This window comes from Poromitra crassiceps (assembly GCF_964638095.1).
Source record: "Poromitra crassiceps genome assembly, chromosome: 5".
In the NCBI taxonomy this organism is placed as follows: Eukaryota; Metazoa; Chordata; class Actinopteri; order Beryciformes; family Melamphaidae; genus Poromitra; species Poromitra crassiceps.
This window is the reverse complement of record NC_139642.1, coordinates 58,430,119-58,454,004: the sequence shown is the minus strand read 5'-3', so window position 1 is coordinate 58,454,004 and position 23,886 is coordinate 58,430,119. Positions and strand designations below refer to the sequence as shown.

The window sequence follows — 23,886 nt, the reverse complement described above, 5'->3', positions numbered from 1 at the left end:
AGAGCCTCTAGCCAGCAGCTCAACTGAACATATGGAAACGGAAGCTGATGGAGAGGACTGTGGAGTGTCAGAACCAGCCAGGAACTTAGAGCCAGCTAGTCATTCACAACACCCGACTAGTGACAGACGGGTCCTCTCTTCACACTGCTCTGAAGCGGAGACTGAAGACAGTGATGATGATTCAAAGGAGACGTGGCAACCGCAGTCTTTTAGCTGCTCATTTTGTGGCAAAGGATTTCATCAAAAGAGAAACATGCAGGCGCACCTGAGAAGACATACAGGCGAGAGGCCCTTTAGTTGCACAGTTTGCACCAAAAGATTCTTCCGCAATGAAGATCTGAAGAAGCACACGAGGCTCCACACAGGAGAGAAACCATTCGTCTGTTCGGTTTGCAGCAAAACCTTCCGGCAGAGTGGCACACTGGGTCGACACATGAGGAGTCACACGGGGGAGAGACCTTTCAGCTGCTCCGTCTGTAACAAAAGTTTCAGTTTGAGGGGGGCGCTGGTGACGCACACGAGAGGCCACACGGGCGAGAAACCCTTCTGCTGCACACTTTGTGGTAAGAGATTTGTTCAGAAGAGTAACCTGAACACTCACATGAGACTCCACACAGGAGAGGAGCCATAGATGGAGGCCCCCCACCTCAAGTAGGTTTCCCCAGTAACATCTGGACATTTCCACCACCGGTTGTAACCCCCCCCCTCTTCAACATCTTATATACAAACTCTGAATTTTACAAACTGGACTGCCTGTGTTTGTTCTTGAAGTGAAGCCAGCTGGTACAAATTGTTTTTAGTATCCGAAAGTATCCCAGGATTTAGAAGGATTATGCTCATAGTTAAGAAATTATAGTTAGTTATAGAAAAGCTGGCAGTAAGCTGTAAAAAAAACTACAAAAAAATTAAAAAAGAGTACACGGTCGTTGCTATGGAAACAATACAGCATCTGTGCACCGAGGAGAGCAGGAGACGAGAGAGAGAGAGAGCCCCATATGAAAATACCTGTAGGTAGCTAGCCTACCTTAGAACCAATATAAGCAGAAATGGCATCCATCTTCTAATTGAGATGGCATTTATTTGTCAAAATGTGTAGGCACACTCCCAGTCAGTGAAAGGGAGGCACGGTGGCTCAGTAGTTAGCACTGTTGCCTCACAGAAAGAAAGTCCCGGGTTCGAACCCCCGGTCTGTGCCAGGTCTTTCCTGCGTGGAGTTTGTATGTTCTCCCCGTGTTTGTGTGTGTTTCCTCCGGTCAGGTGCTCAGATTTCCTCCCAGCATCAAAGACATATGTTAGGGTTAACACTCCTGTCAAAGACATGTATGTTAGGGTTAACACTCCTGTCAGATACATGTATGTTAGGGTTAGTACTCCTGTCAAAGACATGTATGTTAGGGTTAATACTCCTGTCAAAGACCTGTATGTTAGGGTTAATACTCTTGTCAAATACATGTATGTTAGGGTTAATACTCCTGTCAGAGACATGTATGTTAGGGTTAATACTCCTGTCAAAGACATGTATGTTAGGGTTAATACTCCTGTCAAAGACCTGTATGTTAGGGTTAATACTCTTGTCAAATACATGTATGTTAGGGTTAACACTCCTGTCAGAGACATGTATGTTAGGGTTAGTACTCCTGTCAAAGACATGTATGTTAGGGTTAATACTCCTGTCAGAGACATGTATGTTAGGGTTAATACTCCTGTCAGAGACATGTATGTTAGGGTTAACACTCCTGTCAAAGACCTGTCACACCTCTGAAATATGGCAAAGTATACGGGCCGTTTTGTGTCAAATCACAGAGGCTGCGGACGTATTGAAGAATGTTCCTGGCACATGTTTTTATATTTATTGGTTGCATAGATAGTCTGAGAACTTTCAAAATGATGACTGATTTGGAAAAGCTTTAGCATAAGTTTTATTATTGAACAGAACAGTAAAACATAATGTCTCTGTCTGGTAAGATGTATGGATCTGAATGTGTCACGTTGAACTCGACACAAAGCAGATCACTGTCCTTCACCATGGTGACGGTTGATTTATTTTCTTCCATTTTCATTGATAGGCAGATGACTCACAACTCTATGAGGCCCCCTGGTGGCTTGTTGAGTCCAAACAGCCGCACTCTGGAGGGCTTCAGGAGGACTGATGATATTCTAGATTCACTTTAATATTTAGCCATAGTGAGTAATCATATTAGAAACGAGGACTGAGGAGCACATCAGGTTTCCTCCATGGTAAATCCAATCTTGTGATGTGTTGATGTTGCCAATCATTTTTGTTGGCTTGTGCTGTTGTCTTGTCTGTTGTTTTTTTATGTCCTTTTTGCCAATGACCATGATGTACAAACCAATTTTCCTAACGGACAAATAAATACTTCATTCTTCATTCATACAATGCACTTGCTAATTGAGATATATTATATTGGTAACCTTGTTTATGACGAAATAAAGTTCTATAAGTAACACAAACAAATGCTTGCAATGGCAGTGTGAGGCTTTAATAAGTTAATTATCAAATTATGATGACTAAATATGATGCAATGCACTAGCCTGGGTAAACCCAGCCGCCACGTGACCTGCTCTCAGCAGGGTAAGCCTGAGAGCAGGTCACTGGGGGCTGGGTTTACCCAGGCTAGCAATGCACTCCACTCACGATAATAGAACAACTGGGTGCTGAATCCTTAAAGTACTACTGATATCGTGCCTATGTCATCTTACATCCCTAATATCTATAATCCATAATTCTCTCTTATTTGATTCTTTATTGTTAAACACACTGGAGACGACACCTCCATGGATAAGTGATGATGGGTTGACAGACTCATTGGTTTGAATGAATGTGTGTGTGTGTGTGCGCGTGCTGTAGACACATCTGAATGCACAATACAAATCTGAATTTCCTTTCTATTAAGTGATTGTACAACTGCCACATTAACAAGAAGTTATGTTCTGTAATATCTTTTAATAAACAATGAATGAGAAAAGGCACGTCATGGACCGTTGATAAGCTTCCACCTACTACTTGCTTATTGTCGAGCATAAACAAGAGGTGTCACAGCCAGCCCAGGAGGTTGCAGGTTTGATTCCCCTCTCTGTGCTCTCCTGGGTTTCCCTTCACAGGTGGATTGGAGAGATTAATTTATCCAAAGGAATAAGTGTGTTTATCTGTGCCTGCCTTGTATGCTGGACTGGAGACGTGCCTCGTCGCATGCTGCGACATGATCCAGTCCCCATGACCCTGAACATGATTGAGCAAGTAGAGAAAATGAATGGTTCCTGTGGGTAGAATGGGTTTTTGAAGTGGCAAATGGGAATACCGAGATGTCATCCTTATATTTTGCACATATGGTCTTCGCAGTGTCTGATGCAATATGCCACCTCACAGATAAATATTACAGATAGGCTACTACAATGTTTTAGTGTATGCTGCCTAATAATAGCAAGCGGTTCAAGTGAAAACATATCTCCCAGAGAGTCGACAGACCAGTGAGACAGACACATCGGTGCGATTTAATATCACCCTGCAGTAACTCCAAACTGGCAGCAGGAGTCGCTGTTTAACTGACCTTAGCTGGTGTCATGCTGTAGTCATCGGCTGGGAGCAGCCAGCTAGGCTAACGTTAACAAGTCTGCAGCAGCTTCTGTTCTGTTCCCTACGAGCCGAGCTGCACCCATCTCTACTGGAACACACAGTGAGTATTTAATAATCATATAAAACACGTTTGCTTAGTGTGGATACGTTTTGTTTGAAGGCAGGTATTTAGTGGGATTGAGGCACATTGACGGGATAATTTCCACAGGAACCCCAAGTATTATGTTATCCCAGAATGTGTTACACCACAAATGAGCGCAAACAACAACACGGCTTTGCTGCCTGGAGCCAGTGCTAGCCAGCTAGCTAGCTAGCTGCTGGATTGCTTAGTGGAAAGTTGAACATAATCCTAAATGAAATGCTGCTGGGTTGGTGCTTTTTCTTTCGCTGCGAAAATGTGTTTGGTGGCCGCTCGATGTACTAATGTTAAATGGCTAACGTTAGCTAATGGAGCTGCTGCTCTATCCAGCCGAAAAAGCTAACGTGACACCTAGTTAGCTCTATCCTGCTTTTTGTCCGCATAATAGTGCAGTAGGTGTTAAATAATATCCACAGTGCTAACCTCCGCAGCTTGGTTGAGGGAAGTGTGCCAAGTGTTGGCACCGGGTTTACCCTCTCAGCAGCCCACAATGACAGAGAACGTAACGTCAGGCTCTATTTGGGATCGGGACTCCTGGTAACAATAGTCTGTGCTGCTGGTTAATGTTATCATACGTTCCGCCCTATTATGGAGAGAACGTCACGCCAATATCCATTCAAAAAAAAGTCTGCCAGTAATGTAGCATCACGATCGACCGTCTGGTGAATTTGGCAGACAGAAATAGGAAAGTTATTTATTTTTAATGATGTCTTGTAAATATTGATTCCCACTGCTCGGTGTGGTAGTAGCGGCCTGTGGGACATAATAACATTGACGCAATTGTAAAACATGGCATTTTATTGAACGTTTTTTTTTTAAAGGGACAATCCCGTTGGCCAAGGGCCAGCGTGCTCTAATCATACCCGGGTTGAAGTAGTGTACACACACTACCTCCCCGTAAGTGCAATCTTGCCCGGGGCTGTGGGGGGAATCGAACCCGGGTATTAGTAGAATCGCTTTCATTCAAGTCGAACACGCTAACCAGTCGGCCAACGGGACAATCCCTTGATTGAGAGAAGTGGTGATCGGTGTATTGGATGTATGCAGAATTATAAGATTGGCTGCTTGCTGGTCTGAAATCCTGTCAGACAGTGGCACCAGATGTTGTGAGTGAGTGGAGTTTAGCGTGACGTGCTCTTCAGAGAGGAGGGGACGTGTCGGCGCTATTTGAGAAGGTTGTTGACAGGGAGGAGAATGGCCTTGGATATGATAGTGTGATATTATCAGAGCTGAGGTGGGCGGGGCATACACATTCCAATGATGACAATTAGTTTGATAGATACTGATAAGAGTTTAAAAGCAGTAGGATTGTTATTAATATTGTTGTTATTATACCCCCCCCCCCCACATCACTATGTTTTAACACAGTACGATCAATAGCATAGAAGGTGTGTATTTCAGTTTTAGTGATGTCTTTGCTGGTGGAACGACCACCAGAGAAAGAATGAGCAGGAGGAGTTTAGCCACCTTTGCTACCTTCAGCTAATAGGCTTCTCCTCATCACTGACTTGCTCAGTCACCTGATGTTCCTGACTAACGCTATAAAGAAGAATAGCCTCATTATAACGTTAGTTATAGTTAGACTTTGACAACAGTTGAATGACATGCTATTTGCTCGGCCTTCTGACATCTTGCGGTCCAGCTGAGCGCTTGGGGCACAAAGTATCCCTAATAAGAAAGATCCATGCCTCACGTGACCTATAATTTAGGGACGATGTGGTTGGTTGTTTGGGATTCCAGCCTATGCTACCCCGTGGAGAAAGCTCTTCTTTCTATAGCACGAAAGCAACTAATGGAAACCAGGCCGAAGGATGTATATCTGCCTGCCTGGCTGTGTCGGCCTGCGGCAGCAACAATCTCACCCTGATTTTTGAGGTTTTGGAAAGGCGAATGTTCAATGTGAGCCAGGAATGTCTTTTCCTCGTGCCAGACTGCTTGAATGGCTCTCTGACTGTAACGTAGAACACTTTCTTTGACCGTGTTCAGCTTGTCATCGTTTTGATGCTACACTAATAGACTGTAGCGCATTTTTGAGGCCATCAGTGATGTAGGTCTGTGTTCTCTCTGCAAGGTCACTTGCAGATGTCACATGTTAGTCACATAGAAACAGTGTTGAGAGAGGCAAACATGAGTTGTATGCATTTTGAAAAATGTATTTGAGAGAAAACATAAGTAGTAGCACTCGCTTGATTTCATATTTAACATTTTGAGACTGTTCGATTGGATAGCAAAATAGATGAAGTGCACCACACAACAATTCAAAACTTGCTGTACTGGACATCAGGCCAAAGCACACTTCGTCATAATGCCCTTAGATGTTTTTTACAATCATGAAATCGAAGGGATTCAGGATTTCCTTAGCGGGATTTATTCCTGCCTTTGCAAGAATCAGAATCACTTTTATTGCCGCAATTTATGCAAGTTCCAGGAAGGAATTGGTCTTAGTGTCTGTATGCAGCGTAGCGCTCATGACGTCAATGAATATACCGAGATAAAGAAGCAGGAAAAATAACTAAAGGACAATCACAACTTTGCAAATGCAATCAAATATATATATATATATATACGATATATACATGCGTGTATGTAGACATGAAGATTGACTCACTTTGCTCTCTCTCCTTCTCTCCCCAGGAGATTTGAATAGGTTGTCACCTTCAGCTCCGCGTTGGTCATTACACCACGACTTGACCAGTCAACCGGATCTCTACCTCTGGATGGAAACGTCGTTTTGTCTGAGGAACGAAGAGGCACATTGGTGGTGGGTGGTGCTGTGTTGAGGGCAGCAAGATGTTCAATCTGATGAAAAAGGATAAGGACAGGGATGGGTCGAAGAAGGACAAGAAAGACAAGAAGGAGCGGATGTCCGCGGCAGAGATGCGCAGCCTGGAAGAGATGAGCATGCGGCGCGGCTTCTTCAACCTGAAGAGGGAGGCCAAGCGCGAGTCCAAACACAAACTGGAGATCTCCAACCCCATCCCCATCAAAGTGGCCAGTAGCCACGAGCTCACCCTCACCGACATCGAGTCGGACGGCTTGAGTAACCGCAGCAGCATGGTGCTGGACGACCAGCTGAGCGCCGCCAGCTCCACCGACGACCTGAAGGGCGAGGGCGGTGGTGGAGGGGGCCAGGACGGACACCGGGGCTCCGTGCGCGAGCGCGTGGCGCACTTCGGCTCGCTGGCCAAGCAGAACTCCTCGCAGGTCGGTCAGATGATGAAGCGCTTCTCCTTCTCCAGGAGCAAAGAGGAGAGCCCGTCGGAGGGCTCCACCCCCTCGGGCCAGAACTCGGCCGCTCCCTCCCCGCAGGTGGAGACCAAGGTGTTTGACCCGCTGCGCAAGCAGAGCCTCAAGCAGCAGCAGCAGCAGCAGCCCGAAGTACCGACGGCTCGAAAAGTCTGCGTCGTTCCCCAAGTGGTGGACAAGACCTTCCCGGCGGACCTGCGGCTCCCGGCCGTCGTGGCGCCGACCGCCCCGGAGACGCGGGAGATGGAGCTCCAGCGCCGCAACACGGGCGACTTTGGCTTCTCCCTGCGTCGCACCACCATGCTGGACCGCAGCCCCGACGGAGGGGTCTACCGGCGCGTGGTCCACTTCGCCGAGCCGGGCGCCGGCACCAAGGACCTGGCGCTGGGGCTGGTCCCGGGCGACCGGCTGGTGGAGATCAACGGGCGGAACGTGGAGAGCAAGAGCCGCGACGAGATCGTGGAGATGATCCGGCAGTCCGGAGACTCGGTGCGGCTGAAGGTCCAGCCCATCCTGGAGCTGAGCGAGCTGAGCCGCTGCTGGCTGAGGAACACCCAGGGACTGCTGCGCAGGGAGGCCAGACAGGTAAGCAAGCCTGTCCACTTTAGACATATCGCTCATAATCAAACGTCCCTCAGCATGCTTTGAGTTAAAGAGGAACACAAGAATTGTATTTGATTCCACACACGGGCCAAGCTGGTTTATAGGTCTTGGTTGACTGTGACTGCTGGCAATATTATCAATCAACCTGTCTAGTAGCCACAGATCACTTTCTGCTAGCAGGAACATCTCGTCCCTTCACAGCTTTGCTATAGGAGCCTGATCTCCTCCAGCGTCTCTATGGCTCCACCTTTGTTTTCTCACAATGTTTCATTTCAATGTCAGAAACGACCTGACAGAACACTGTAAGGGGCAGGGCTTTCAAAGTGGGACGAGCCTCCCCAGGGGGGCTCCAAGCAGTTTCAGGGGAGGCTCAGAGAATGGAAGCGAAAAAATATTACATTATCGAATGTGTGTGATTTGGTTAAAGAGATAGTTCAGAGATACAGTAGTTTTGTGGAATTTTACTACCCCCCCCCCCCCCCCAAGAAATATACATTTGGTGTAGTCTGACAGCAATATCAGGCTATCTTGGCACAATTGTTGAGTGTCTATGGGATCAAATAACATCATCATGATCCCACAGGCATCCAGGAATTGAGCGAGGGGGGGGGGGGGAGGGGCGCCTTTTTCCAAGCTTTGTCTGGGGGGAGGCCCACAGTCTCAGACTTGGAACATCCCTGCTGTAAGGGAAACGCAGCGATGTGCTGTCCCAAACTCAGATGTTTTGGAGTCTGCTTTGAGGCGAGGCTTTCTCTACTTCTCTCCTCCTCCTCCACCTCCTGCAATGTGTCTACATGCCCCCAAGCCTTCTTCTGCCAGCGTAGGAGCATGATGTGGCTCAACCAGCTCTTCTTCTGCCCCTCCTGGTGTGGAGAGGAGGCTATTGGAGCCCAGTGTGGATGTTATTAGGGGTGGGAATTACCAGATGCCCACGATACGATACTTGAGAGTCATGATACGATATTTCGATATATTGTGATTTCTTACATTTTCAACTGCAAATTATGTCCCCAAAGGAAAACTTTGTCAACATCTGGTTTATATAAGATCAATTTTCCAGTCTATTCATCTGACTTCAACCAATTTATTGCAGCAACATTGTCAAGTAGACAGAATCAATTGAAAAAGCAATTGATTCTATTATTTTAGTACTGTAATAGCAAACAGTTTATTTGCACATTATATAATAAAATATCGATACTTGGCATCCAAATATCGATACAATATTATCAGGCAAAATATCGCGATACTATGGTGTATCGATTCTCCCCCCCCCCCACCCCTGTTATGCACCACTTTTCTTATACTGTACAGCTTTTGCTCAAGGCCTTGAAAGTGTGGTCACATTCAAACTGTCTGCAACCAGTTGTGACTTGTGTTGTTGTGAAGCGTTTCACTTCAGCTAGATTTATACTCTGGCGTCAGAGCCTGAGGCAGCTCCTCAAACGTGTGACGCACCGTCTGCTCCACGCAGCTGACGTGAAACAGTGCAGGACTGCAGGTTTACCTGAGCAATAGATGACAACAGGCTGTGGTATATATGCTCATTATACCATAACACCTAACGGTCGTGCTTCATGCTCACATCATGGTGTGATAATAAAGCAGTTATTGTGGGATGATGATCATGATAATCTACTTTTCAGTTGTCACTTGCCTTTTGAAAATTGCGTCTGCTGTTGAGCTGTCATCAAAATAAATAATTGTTTCTACAAAGACAACATTCAAATAGATAAGGCTTGGGATGTTGCTGCCCCCTGCAGCGTTGGAGCACATTATAAATAGACATACAGGGTACCACTTATTATTATTATCCTGGAACAACAGCTTATTGTTAACATGAGAGTGTATCCAGTATTCATCCAGCTTTCACACTCTGATGTAAATTGATTTTTTAACGAATATTATTTGAATATTTCTATTTTGTTTGACATCACACGACATTACCATTCAGTTCAACTGCTCAGTTCAAGATTTAGCATAATGTGAACCATATCGTGATATATAGGCTATATCGCTATCGATTTGTTTGTGATAATCATGATATTGATTTCAACCATATCAGCCAGCCCTACTTCTACTCAAAGACAATTCCACCTTATCTCCTGCTTATGGCAGACCACAGAACCCCCATAGTCTTGTCCTGAAGCTGCTGCACTGAAGTTTGTTTAGTTGCATGTTAACGTTCCTCTCGTGACATCTTCACCCTGGGTGAGCACTGAGCAGTGCAGGCTCCTCACCACTTGAGCTGTGTGCTGCAGCTGCCATTGGTTTTTTTTCCGATAACCTCACGTCGTCGCGCTCCGCTACGAACGACACCCCGTCATCACATTCCACAGAGTGACCACCAGGGCGTCCCCGCCCCGCCCCGTATATATATACTCCCTCTTCTCCATCCTGGCTCTTTGTGATCAGTAACACAGTGAGCTACCCAGGCCACCTCCATCTTCCAGTAGGGGCCTGGTTGGCAATTTAAGGGTTTTTTGTTTGTTTGCTGCTATTGGCTCTGGTTCAAGGGCCCTTGTGACACAGAGTGAAAGACACTCCAACCTCCCTCCTCAGTGCTCCAACCTCCCTCCTCAGTGCTCACTACACCACAATTACATTCATCTGCTGAGGGAGGGAGGGAGCTGAGGGAGGGAGGGAGGGAGCTGAGGGAAGGAGGGAAGGAGGGAAGGAGGGAGGGAGGGAGGGAGGGAGGGAGGGACTACGGAGGCCGCATGTTGGGAGACAGAATGAATGACTCCCGAGCCGTCCCTCCAGTAGTGGCTCATCTCTCTGAAAAATCCCCTTCTGAATGTGGACGGATAAGAGAGACGTGTTCTGTGTCTTGTGAGGATCAGAGAGACGTGTTCTGTGTCTTGTGAGGATCAGAGAGACGTGTTCTGTGTCTTGTGAGGCGCCGTCACCATAATGATTTCCATCGTGCAAAGTAGCAGGAAGTGCAGGCCAGAGGGAGCTTTGTTTAAGTGTCCAAGCAGCGTCGGGTCACCAAGAGCATATACACACACGCACGCACGCACACACGCATATATACACACCACACACACACACACACACACACGCACCACACACACACACGCACACACACACACACACACACACACGCACGCACGCACGCACGCACGTACGCACACACACACACACGTGCACACACACACACACACACGTACACGCACGCACGCACGCACGCACACACACACACACACACATATATATACACACCCCACACACACACACACACACATACACGCACGCACTCACACACACACACACACATATATATACACACCCCCCACACACACACACACACACACACACACACACACACACACACACACACACAGATCAGCCTGCGGCCTTAAGTTCATGTGTCTATCTCTCAGTATGTGTCGCTAATTTGTGCATCTATAAAACAGCACGCCTGTCTCTGCTCCCTTTTGTCCTCTGTAACGGATATCAACCGCTTGACTGCTTGTTTAAATAAAGGAGGTCCCACAGAAGCGGCCCATCATTTCATCCTGACAATGGGTTCAAAAGGCTGGCGTAATTCTGCCAGGTTGCACGGCTCACAATGCCAGTGGCAGCTGTCCACTCGTCTGCACGCTGGATGGATCGCTGGAACAGCTCCCTAAGCCAGTGATCACATGATGATAGTCCTTTAATCATTTAGATAATTCAATCGATATATTTTGACTGAAATAGCGGACATTCAAAACCTGGGGGATAGACAGCGCCTCAGTCTGGCTCGTGACAGTACTGCAGCGGTCCAAGTCAAACAGCTGAAAACGTTCAGCAGCATGAAACCGTCCACAGCGTCTTGAACAGGATCCCGCTCCACTTCAGCTGGCTGACAAAAGCAGCGCCAGGAGCCAAATATGGAACCATTTCACTTACGGAGTTGACAAAGACTCGCCTGACATGGCCAGACAGACCAATTGGCAAATGAGTCTGGAAACTCTCAGTTCAATTTTGATTTCCAGGAGGCGTTAGCAACGGTCGCAGACCAAAATGCCCCTTGGACCCAATTGGATTGACCTACAGCCAATCAGAGCAACGAGCAAAGCTAGCTTCCCTAACTAGCGGTAGGCTACAAGGCTAGGTAGCTAGCTACTTCCAACATCCGATTCATATGGCTTCTAATTCAACAGGCGTTTGGTATGACATGAGCCTTGCTATTTGTACCTAATGTGAGCTTAATTTGCCACCTCAGTTGTTTACGAAAATGCCTCAATGGCGCTCCTCTGTCAGTCATCGTATCAAACCCGCCCCATATTAGATAAGCTGTTGTGATTGGCCTCGAGCGTTTTCAGGTCAGGTGGAAATCTGTCTGAACGGGAGGGGGTTCCCAGGCTAGACAAAGCCCCAACTTAATTTAACTTAAGTTCCCAGGCTAGACAAAGCCCCGACTTAATTTAAAGGAGAATTTCATTTTTTTTTTAACCTGGACCCATCTCCTGGCATTAATTATGATTTGGCCACTCACCCAGCGATCTCCGCGGCGTTTCTGGCCGTCCTAGCGTTGTTTTGAGATCAATAGCGTCCAAGTCAGTCGTAAAATGGAGCTGATTTGGGGCCAAGTGTGAGCCTGTCTTTCCTGCATCTAAATAGCTATTTTTATTCCCGTTTTCGCCGCATATCGCCATAATCTGATCCGTCAACATCCACCATAGTGATATTTCCCCCCAGGCTATTTCCTGGTCTCTCCCAGGGACCAAATTACCTCAAACGTGATCTCGGTCACCAAGTCTCGTGAAGTCCCGCGATACTTTCATGCCGACTGGTCAACTAAACAGGTAGGACGCTTTGCGGTGGTGGTTTTAGTGTAACCTATGTGGGGTTTGGCGTAACCTATGTGGGATTCGAAATAACGAAGGTTATGCCAAACCCCACATAGGTTACGCTAAAACCACCACCGCAAAGCAAATATCACTATGGTGGATGTTGACGGATCAGATTATGGCGATATGCGGCGAAAACGGGAATAAAAATAGCTATTTAGATGCAGGAAAGACAGGCTCACACTTGGCCCCAAATCAGCTCCATTTTACGACTGACTTGGACGCTATTGATCTCAAAACAACGCTAGGACGGCCAGAAACGCCGCGGCGATCACTGGGTGAGTGGCCAAATCATAATTAATGCCAGGAGATGGGTCCAGGTTAAAAAAAACCGAAATTCTCCTTTAACTTAAGTTCCCAGGCTAGACAAAGCCCCAACTTCACTTAACTTAAGTTCCCAGGCTAGACAAAGCCCCAACTTCACTTAACTTAAGTTCCCAGGCTAGACAAAGCTCCAACTTAACTTAACTTAAGTTCCCAGGCTAGACAAAGCCCCAACTTCACTTAACTTAAGTTCCCATGCTAGACAAAGCCCCAACTTCACTTAAAGGATGGCTTTTCCGTGGGGAATATGAATATATATTAAATCTCACGCCCCTAAGGTTTTCGAATCCGTTGAAATTTTTGAAATTGGTTTTTCACAGCCAGAGATATCAACCGAAATCCACTCTGTGTGTGTGGGGGGGGTGGTGGAGGGGAGGGGCGGGTGGGGGACCCGCAATCCTACATTTCCCACAATGCACTGGGCTCGCGTGGCCTTCGTTTCCATGCCCACCTCAGGCATTTGGCTGATATCAAACTCCAGTAGGTGGCGGTAATGCACATATCTGCTTGCCAACCGCCATAAAAGTCAAAGAAGAAGAAGAAGAAGAAGGCTTCGACATAAAAACATTTAGTAGAACAAGAAAAAATCAAAAATAAAATTGCCTCCAAATTGCACCAAATTTAAACCGTAGTATATATGTCGGGAGATGTCTTCATAAAAAAAATTCATGCATTTTAAGGCATTTTCCAAGGAGTTACGCGCATCTGATGTTGTAACTATTTCATGTAAAAATGTGTAAAAACAGGTACATTGCTCAGCGTTGATTTCGTTACTTCAATGCACCTACTACTAGATGTAAAATTTGACGAGCTTTCCAATGCCGCCAGTCCCGTGTCTGTACGTGCTTCCGTTCCCGAGATATGGTCTCTTTGCAAGGAGCTATGGAAAGCTAATATTAGCTACCGTAGGCTAGGCGGTGGAAAAAGATGGCTGCCTTTTGTTTTTCTTCAAGACCTCTGAAGGGGCGTGGAGGACCTCTAGAGGCGGGACCATGGCAGCACAGGCCCACAAGTAGTGTAGTTCATAGGTGCTCGACTTCCGCAAGGCGGACTTGGCCCAGATGACGCAAAACGCGTCGGCTGGGCCAAAAAATATGTGAGAGATGGTTGATAGCTTTGGCTGTGAAAAACCAATTTCAAAAATTTCAACGGATTCGAAAACCTTAGGGGCGTGAGATTTAATATATATTCATATTCCCCACGGAAAAGCCGCCCTTTAACTTAAGTTCCCAGGCTAGACAAAGCCCCAACTTCACTTAACTTAAGTTCCCAGTCTAGACAAAGCCCCAACTGCAAAACCTCTGTGATGAATTGTGATATTGGCGCCTTTTTATTCTGCTGTAGTAGTAATCATAAACCAGACGGCTTGTCCACAATTTCACCAGTTCTCCATCCAAATGATATCATTTCCTGTTATAATTACATTTCTAAACTGTTGTTTACATTTGAACAAGCCAATAGCCTCTCAGTGGTGATTAGCCTACAAGAATGTTTTATAACTACATGGTGAAGGACAACCTGGTGGAGATCACCACCATGACCTCTGCTGTATAAAACACCATGTTGTGTTTGAAGGACAACCTGGTGGAGATCTAGCCTGGTAAACCGCCCGTCACGTGAACTCACATTTCATTTGGTTCTCTGTGACGGTCTGGACCCGCACAGGCAGTTAAGATGATTGGTCGAGCCATGCCGGCTCGACGAATCAGCGGCGGCCGTAGGCGGGCTCTGGCTCGTCTGGGCAAGTAGTGGGTACATGGTCTTTGTAGTTCTTTTCACTCGTCAACATGGCTGCCGCCGCGGAAGTGACAGGCAGTCTGAATGAAATTGAATGTAACGTTCCCAATTCTATGTATTAAATTCTAAAAAACGACCCTCAACATTTGGGAAGGCTAAGCCACACAACTAGTTTGTTATAATCTAACTAAATGCTTCGAAGGTGACTTTACGACCGTGAGGACTCAATCAATGAATACCACAGAGATCATCCACAGGCACCTTCGGCGATCTGATTGGTTGAAGTTAACACCCACCAGCGGTGATAGACAGATGGGTCATCCAATCACCTGCCAAGTAGCTTGGAAAAAGTGCCCGCCTCCGTCAGCGGGTCTGGTGACTTCATTCCCAGATCGACTGGTTTAGTGAAACCTATGTGGAGCTATACCGTCCATCTGGCAGCGTCAGGTTAGTGGAGATCACCACCATGACCTCTGCTGTATAAAACACCATGTTGTGTTTGAAGCACGTGCTTGAGAGCAGGGTAGTGAGCATGTGCTAGTTGGCTTAATAGAGGCGGTTTGAGGTTGCATCTTGCCTTGACGAGGAGCCAGATGTTAACCGTCATGAGAGTCACACTGATCTGGAGACTTGTAAAGAATGCGGTCTTCTGCTCAAACTGTCTTGAATACATAAACATACAATCAAGACTTGGAAGCGGACAGACAGGATGCGCCTATTCTTCCAGCTCTTTGCCCATGTGGGCAGGATATCCTGTGACAAGCACTGGGATGGGGCAAGAAGGGATGAGACAATTGACACAAACAAGACAAACGCTAAGGTTTCGTTTAGGACCAAACGTAGCTGAAGGTGGCGGTATACTTGTCGCACAATGTTGCTGCGTCCAAATGTGTTTATTTATTTAATCATGCCTGGTATCGTTGTTTAGTGACGGTGACACTCCACGCCAAGGCTTCTCTACCCTCCTGCATCATTCAGCTGCTGCTGGCCCCTCCCACCGCTTCTCCCCCTTCTGAGCAGCTAGCTATCGGCCACTCCCCCTTCTGAGCAGCTAGCTATCTGCCACCCCCCCTTCTGAGCAGCTAGCTATCTGCCACTCCCCCTTCTGAGCAGCTAGCTATCTGCCACCCCCCCTTCTGAGCAGCTAGCTATCTGCCACTCCCCCTTCTGAGCAGCTAGCTATCTGCCACTCGTCCTTCTGAGCAGCTAGCTATCTGCCACTCCCCCTTCTGAGCAGCTAGCTATCTGCCACTCCCCCTTCTGAGCAGCTAGCTATCTGCCACTCCCCCTTCTGAGCAGCTAGCTATCTGCCACTCCCCCTTCTGAGCAGCTAGCTATCTGCCACTCCCCCTTCTGAGCAGCTAGCTATCTGCCACTCCCCCTTCTGAGCAGCTAGCTATCTGCCACTCCCCCTTCTGAGCAGCTAGCTATCGGCCACTCCCCCTTCTGAGCAGCTAGCTATCTGCCACTCCCCCTTCTGAGCAGCTAGCTATCTGCCACTCCCCCTTCTGAGCAGCTAGCTATCGGCCACTCCCCCTTCTGAGCAGCTAGCTAGGTTCTAGGGGTTTTGCGGTGTCGTGACGTCACGCTGATTTCTCGTATAACAACTTGAAAGACACTTATCAGGTTTTGAAAGATTCTTTCTATGTTGTCTGGTGGACGTGTTTTGTGATGTCGTTGTCTACATTCAGGAAACCTACAGAAAGATGCCATTTGCATTTTTGTGTGTGTGGCATTTGAAAAAATGTGCTCAAATAAATGTAGCTTGACAGCTGGATGGAGACACAGCTACTGTATATATGGTTGGATATGTGCTGCTGCTGCTGCAGTGTTGGTGCATTGCTGGTAGACACTAACCCAAACAAACAGGTGTGACTGAATAAAGATGATCTAGTAGAGGTGCAGCAGTGAAGAGTCTAGACTCAGCTGGAGGCCAGATGTTGGCAGAAAAGACATGCGTAAATAACACACACACACACACACACACACACACACACACACACACACACACACACGCACGCACTAAACCAGGTGTGGTGGCAAAGTCCACAGAAGAAGTGAATCCACAACTAATCAATGGCAGAAATTGGTGTGTAAACTGTAAGAGGCGTAGCTTCCCATAACATGATTATGAACCCTAAGAGTGTGTGTAGAGAGTGTGTGTTGGGGGTTGACTTTCATGTGCGTTTCCATATGAGATGTAGCTACTGTATGTGTCTCACACAGGCCATGCCAGTGCTCATGGTCTGCTTGTGTGGAAAAAAGAGAAGAGGGAGGTAAAGCTAGCTTGTTAGCCACATCTGCTGTAAAAGCAATAGAGAGCCAAAGTGAACGTCACTTCCTGCTTCAGCACTGTACCAGAGATTTTCATCCGCCATTTATTTTCCCATAGACATTTTGTAAAATGCATATAAAAATAGTTTTACTTGGTCAAGCCAAACGGTTCAGCTATGTTTAGAATCGGGAGAGACCATAGAACATTTCACTCCGACCAAAAAAAAAAAAAAACGTTGAAAAAATATATTTTTTAATATTTTCTTCTTTTTTACGTTTTGGTCCGAGTTAAATGTTATGTGGTCTGTCTTGTTCCTAAATATATCTGAACCGTTTGGTTTGAACAAGTAAAAAAAAATGTATAAGCATTTTACGAAATCTCTATGGGACAATAAATGGCGGATGAAAATCTCTGGTACAGTGCTGAAGCAGGAAGTGACGTTCACTTTGGCTCTCTATATAGACTAGTGTTACATGTGGGGGTTTGGTATAAGCAGACGGCAGGATAAGTACATTTCTAATAGCTGGTTTCAGTTTACTTGTGTGGAATCTAATGTCTCATTAATAGATTCAGTTCAGCTTCAGGGCTTCCCAAAGACAAACAGTGTAGTATTTAGGGCTGGGCAATATCGCGATATTATGTTACATGTAGATATCATGATTACATGAGACTAGATATCATCTTAAGATTTTGAACATCGTAATTATATATCGTAATAATTTTACAGGCTGCATTACACTGATGTAGTTTTCTCAACTTACCAGACATGTTCTTCTAGCTGTTCTATTATTTGCCTTTACCCACTTAGTCATTGTAAACACATTAATGATGATTATTTATCAAAAAATCTCATGGTGTAAATATTCCGTGAAAGCACAAAAAAGTCATCCCTACAATATTGTTGGAATATATCGATATCGATGAGTTATTTGGTAATTTTCTTTTGTTGATAATATTTGATTCTGTCCTTATCACCCAATCCTACTCTGCCATTTCTAATGCAATGCTTATGGAGGGCCTACAGAAACATGACACCACGCGGCGCGGGCCCTGTCAAAAGAGACTTGAAGTTGCCACCGGGCCTAGCAACGTTTCTGGGGGAAGGCCTGTTGTTATTTCCACCCAGGTGTGTCACTGACCCACAGCACAAAGCCTGGCTGCTGGGGACTTTCCACTACAAAGCTGCTGCTGCTGCTGCTATTTAGTTGTGCCACTGTGGAAGGAGCTGGACTAAACTGTAATAGAGAGCCAAAGTGAACGTCACTTCTTGCTTCACCACTGTACCCGAGATGTTCATCCGCCATTTATTTTCCCATAGACATTTTGTAAAATGCTTATTAAAAAATAGTTTTACTTGTTCAAACCAAACGGTTCAGATATATTTAGAAACAGGAGAGACCACATAACATTTCACTCAGACCAAAACGGAAAAAAAGTTGCGGATTTAAAGAAAGTATTTTTTCTATGTTGTTTTTTTAAGTTTTGGTCTGAGTGAAATGTTCTATGGTCTCTCCCGATTCTAAATATAGCTCAATTCCGTCCGCGATTCCGTGAACGCGGATGGTGTTTCTCTTTCCTTTATAAACTCTCTGGTATGGTGTTTCTCTTTCCTTTCAGCTCATCACAGGTTCTGTCTCATACTTGCCATTTCTCCTCCAGTCTTTGGCAGTGGGCTCTGGTATTTCCGGATGTCTTGGCACCAGCTCTCAACTGTCTGGGAGCAATTTGATTCATTTGAATATTTAATACAGGCTCGTAAAACAACAAACACCATAGAAGCAGAATACATCCCCTTTAAAAGTCCTCTGGTGATCATTTGAGGGTGCTGGCCCTCTGACAGTGTATTTGTTTTGCAGCTAGCGTAGCAGATAGCAGATACAAATTTGTGTGAATAAAAAAAGCTAGTGTAGCAGATAGATTTGATTTGATAATTCACACAGATTGAATTGCACAATATACAATCAGGAATTGCACAGGATAGTTGCACAGTATAAATTGAATGGTATAAAATGCTCAGTGTAAGATGAATAAATGAGATGTATAACTAGACTTGCTGTGATGTTGTAAGGCATGGGTGATGGTGACCGAGACAACAGCAGCAGCAATAACACGAAGGACCTGCGGTCCTCCTCGCGCTCCTTCTTATGCGTGAATTATGCTAGACGCACCCGCGTGGGCCGCGAGTGTCCGTGCGGACAGGTGACGTAAAATCAGCAGACACGCCCCTCCACAAGGCTCCCGTGCAGCAAGCTTTCAGTCGCCTCGCCACCGTACACCCGCAAATCTTCTCACTACACGGATGTGGCTGAAGAGTTTTCAAAAATAACCGTCACTTCCACGAGGAGAAACCCGCACGGAGTATAAAAGCACCAAACGTTTTCTCGTCAGGATTCCGTGTCTCTCATTTCCGTGCGACAGTCCACACGTCTAACTAGACGTGTGGACTGTCGCACTAGCATACAGTAACTCCAGCTTTACACTGTGGGTGTAGCAGTTTGTTATTGAAGGAGCTAACAGACGCAGATCAATCTGTAATTAATTAGCTTTATGTGCACATTCCCTCTAGGTGTTCATGTCACAGCTCAGTTATTAGGCCAGTGTGGCAGGTCAGCTGTATCTATTGCCTGCCTACATATTGGACGTTTTGTCAGTCAGCTCTTTAGCCTAAACCTGATTGGCCAACTAGTGAAAGTGAATGCATGTTACACAGTGCTCACCTGAATGTGTAACTGGGGAATCGCACTGGTTGCATTTGCGTTGCGTTGCGGCTGTGCTCCGGTTTTGCTCCGTGCTCTGTGCTCCGCCAACACTAACCGGCTGCGTGCAGAGCACGTCACGGCGCCGCTCCGCCAGACAGCTAGAGTGACGAGACCGACAGGTTCTCATGGTAAAATCGCGCGAGACAATTTGTTTGTGGGATAAATACAACGGCAAACAGGCAGAAGATCAGCAGAGGAGGGGTGGACTTGCTTGGTGTTGTCCTTGTAAAGAGGATGTGTCGTGTCCTATATTATTTTGTGGTTTTCCACTTCAACGATGAACTTTTCCTCATACATGTTTGTCCTCTGGCTTGATATTGAATGCTGTAAACACCTCTGCCCTGTTCATTCCATGCCTGGCTCCGCCCAACTTGCTGCAGCTTTGCTCCGACATCCGTGAAAAATAGAAGCCTTGCGTATCCTTTTCGGAGAGCTCCGGATCGTCGGAGCTGGGACGGAGTAGACACACACGCAACGCAACGAGACCACATGCCTGTATGTGTCTTCTTAGTCACACTCTTTGCAGGTTGGGAAGCACATGGACACTCTGATGCACATCCATGTTTTCAGCACTCACTCTTTTTCTCACTAGCGTACATCCACATCACATCACTCCCTACACCAGGGATACTCAACTTGCTTTGCCCGGGGGCCACTTTCGTGAAATGATAGAAGGCCAGGGTGCCAGTTAATAAACAATCAATATACATTTTCCTGTGGCAGATTGTAGGTTTTTGGGGTGTCAGCCGGAGTTTAGTCTGACAATGTTGTGCACACCGGATAGTTGGTTAGGTTAAGTACATACATAAGTGCCTGGGTAGCGAGCAGACGGCGGTATTTGACAATTTAGCAGCTAAATCATAGATTATTGAAAGATATTCCATATTCCAGACTGAAATGCTATATTGTATTGGCCAGAATGACATGAACATTTGGACGCTTATTCAGCGGGTATCTTGCATGTTGCGTTCAGGTGCACTGTAAAAAAAAAAAAAACATATTTTTTGTTTTTCTGTAGTTGAGTATCACTGCCCTACACTGTCCACCATAGTGTACCCTCAGCGGCGCCTGTTACCTTTGGCACTCATCTTGTTATTTCACCCCATTCAGGAAGCAATTCCGATTTCACTCGCTTCCACTTGTACAGTATCTCTAGTCCAGACCCTCTCAAACATCTCTGCTCCCTGCGGCCCACGCTCAAACAATCCCCCAGACGTCCACATCATCTCCCTCTGTTTCCTCCACTCTGCCCCACCGCTCTTCACTCGGCCTACATTCCAAAAATCATGGTTATAATTTTGTTTTATTTTTAGAAACGTATACATTAACTCAGATTATAGCAAACGCCTAAATATTTGTTGGCCGTTTTCGCTCTAGCGGTGGGGAGACCACAAATATTTCCTGCCACTAGCGGGGTTTAAGTCTCCTCTGACAGCGTGGTATTTCAGTCTGCCTGACACATCTGGATCAGGTGGTCTGAACTTGTGCATCCCATTGGGTGATTGTGTGTGTCAGCCTACCAGAAACCTGGGCAATCTTGAATTCTCACCCTGGGTCTCCTCCACCCCGGGTATCAACTCAAAGAAGCAAGAGAAGCCTCAACGATCAGTGACACTACAGGCCAAAGTATACTCGCTGTAAAACTAATTTCCGCAGATTTGCTCTAGAGCAATATGAAAAAATAACTAAAGATAAAAATGACAAAAAGATTAAACAAGGTGTTTTAGTGCTGCAGCAGGTCATCTTTAGTCCATGAATCAGGAACAATATCGGCGAAAACAACCTTTCATCATACTCCAACTCAGTAAATCCTACATACTGAAATATATTTCTTTGAACAAAATCACTTTTCTTTCAACAATTCTTAAGTAAAAAAAATAAAAAAAAGACTGGCAACCTCCCTGTGTGTTATCTGGACAAATGCCACCTGTGTTTCCACTGTGGATGAGGGGGCCTACCTTCCCTATTTGCCAGAAAAACGCATAATTAAGCCTATATCAATTGATAGTCAAGAGATCACGCTCCCTCGCTTTGTAGCCTTTGGCGAAGAGGGACAGGAAGCACTAGAGCGCGGACAGGAAGTGGCGACCAAACAAAGTGAAACAAAGTGATTAATGAATCCAGCCGACGTGCTCTGTAGCTACTCTGTTGACCAGCCAGGCCGTAGTAGACTGACTGCTACTAGCTCTGTGCTAAGCTGTAAGGATCCATGCTAACTTAATATGTCAGTTTCATTATGGTAACTATTCCCACACACCTGGCTAGACTTGCCCTGACATGAGATTTAGTTTTGACACCTTGAGCGTCCGTAAAGGCTGCTGATAACGGTGTAGAATATAATGTGGGCAATACATGTGTGAGTTCTGTTGTTGAGTTAAAGGAACACTCCGCCCATTTTCAACCAGCTTTGTATCATTAGAACATCAGTAGTATATCAGAAAACTGTAAATGGTTTTGAAGTCTGTCATTTAATTTGACAGTTATTGAGTGTTAAAGTGTGGACCAGTGACATCACTGGTCCACACTAACTCAAATTAATAATAACTCATTAACTCAAATCAACTCTCAATAACTGTCAAACTATTCATCATTCATCTAGTTTGACAGTTATTGAGAGTTGATTTGAGTTAATGAGTTATTAATTTGAACACTCAATAACTGTCAAATGAAATGACAGACTTCAAAAGCGTTTACAGTTTTCTGATATACTACTGATGTTCTAATGATACAAAGCTGGTTGAAAATGGGCAGAGTGTTCCTTTAAGACAAAGAACTTACATTGCCCAGAAGTGAAAGCTAATGGCTCATTCCGTTGCACCATCAGCCCCCAGCAGCAGAGCTATGCTTCCACCATTTTGGACTGAAAGAGACGCCAATAAAGCATCTCGCCTAGAAAGTGTCGTACAAAAGTACCTCTACCGAAATGGCCTGTGTCCTTCCCTGGTCACGGCTTGTCTCTCTATCATGGTTCTGTGCTGTTGTCCCATTGGCGCAAAGAGGGTGTTTTCAGTCCAAAATGCCGGCAGCACTGCTGTCCAAAAAAAAGCAGCAGAGTTTCATCTCTTGCCTTCTATACTCTTGGTTAAATGTAGGAAAAGCAGCATCAGGAAAGTGAAGGTGTCATCAGCAGCACTCTTCACAGACCGGTCGCTCCCCGCCTGCCTGCACTTCCTGCTTGGCCAAGTTGCTGCCTGCACCACCACAGCAGCCATCTGGATGCAGAGTGTGGGGGAGGATAGGCATGTCTGAAGAGACAGGGCCTGGCATGGTGGTGGTGGTGGTACCCACAGTTGCTATGGAAACATTGTTGGCATTGTACAACAAGAAGTGCCTTAGTCATACTGATGTGACTGTACATGGTGGTAGATTTTAAATCCCTCTCTCCGTGACGTTATTGGGACATTTTGATATATAAGACTGATCTCCACAGGGCTCGTATTCTAGAGCACAAAGTCTTGAGGTTGAGGTGACTTTCTCTTTTTAAGTTTAAGTTATCCTTTATTTATCCCCATGGGGAAATTCATCCTCTGCATTTGAGCCATCCTCTACTTGGAACCTTCCTAGAACTAGGAGCAGTGGGCAGCCGCAGTGCAGCGCCCGGGGACCAACTCCAGTTCTTTCACCATTGCCTTGGTCAGGGGCACTGACAGGAGTATTAACCCTAACATACATGTCTTTGATGGTGGGAGGAAACCGGAGCACCTGGAGGAAACCCACACAAACACGGGGAGAACATGCAAACTCCACACAGAAAAGACCTGTGACGGACCGGGATTCGAACCCCGGGACCTTCTTGCTGTGAGGCAACAGTGCTAACCCACTGAGCCACCGTGCCGTCCTCCTTGACTCTGTATGACAATAGTACAATGAGTGCAACATGTCTGCATTCACAGTGAGCTTTGTTTATACTATAGCTGCTTCTGGACTGAAGGACAAAGAAAAGGGCATAAATATTATTACAGCATGATATTCCTGCCTCAGCCTGCCACAAAGCACTTGAGATAGAAACTAAATATCACTCAGTGATCAATTCTAGACAAATAGATGAAGCAATAAACAGAATGATGTCAATTAACTTGGGCTGGAGACTGTAATGTTAAAATACTATTGTCCTTTGAGATGTGTTAACCATTGAAATTAATGTGCCTAGAATGTGTCATTGTGCTGTATCAAATGGTTAAACACAGAGAATACAATTGCCACATCCATATTACAATTGGTAATAAACTAATCCAGGTTAGCAAACATATTTCTACATATAAAGATGCACACACTTTCATAATTCCTATCTCAAATATGCAACATTTCAATTTTCATGAAAACATTTAAGTATGCTGTAAAGGCAAAGGTTACCTAGGAACCTACAC

The 23,886-nt window shown here is 45.8% G+C and overlaps 1 protein-coding gene across 2 annotated transcripts in view; it reads left to right on the top strand.

Moving 5' to 3' along the window:
- The first annotated feature begins 3,640 nt into the window (after window positions 1-3,640).
- Window positions 3,641-23,886, top strand: part of myo18ab (myosin XVIIIA b) — a 213,398-nt gene continuing 193,152 nt past the window's right edge. For both annotated transcript variants that reach the window (XM_083637540.1, XM_083637539.1), the window contains exons 1-2: window positions 3,641-3,695; window positions 6,369-7,565. In XM_083637540.1, coding sequence (XP_083493666.1) covers window positions 6,525-7,565 — 1,041 coding nt within the window. In that variant the 5' untranslated portion in view covers window positions 3,641-3,695; window positions 6,369-6,524. The remainder of the gene's footprint in view (window positions 3,696-6,368; window positions 7,566-23,886) is intronic.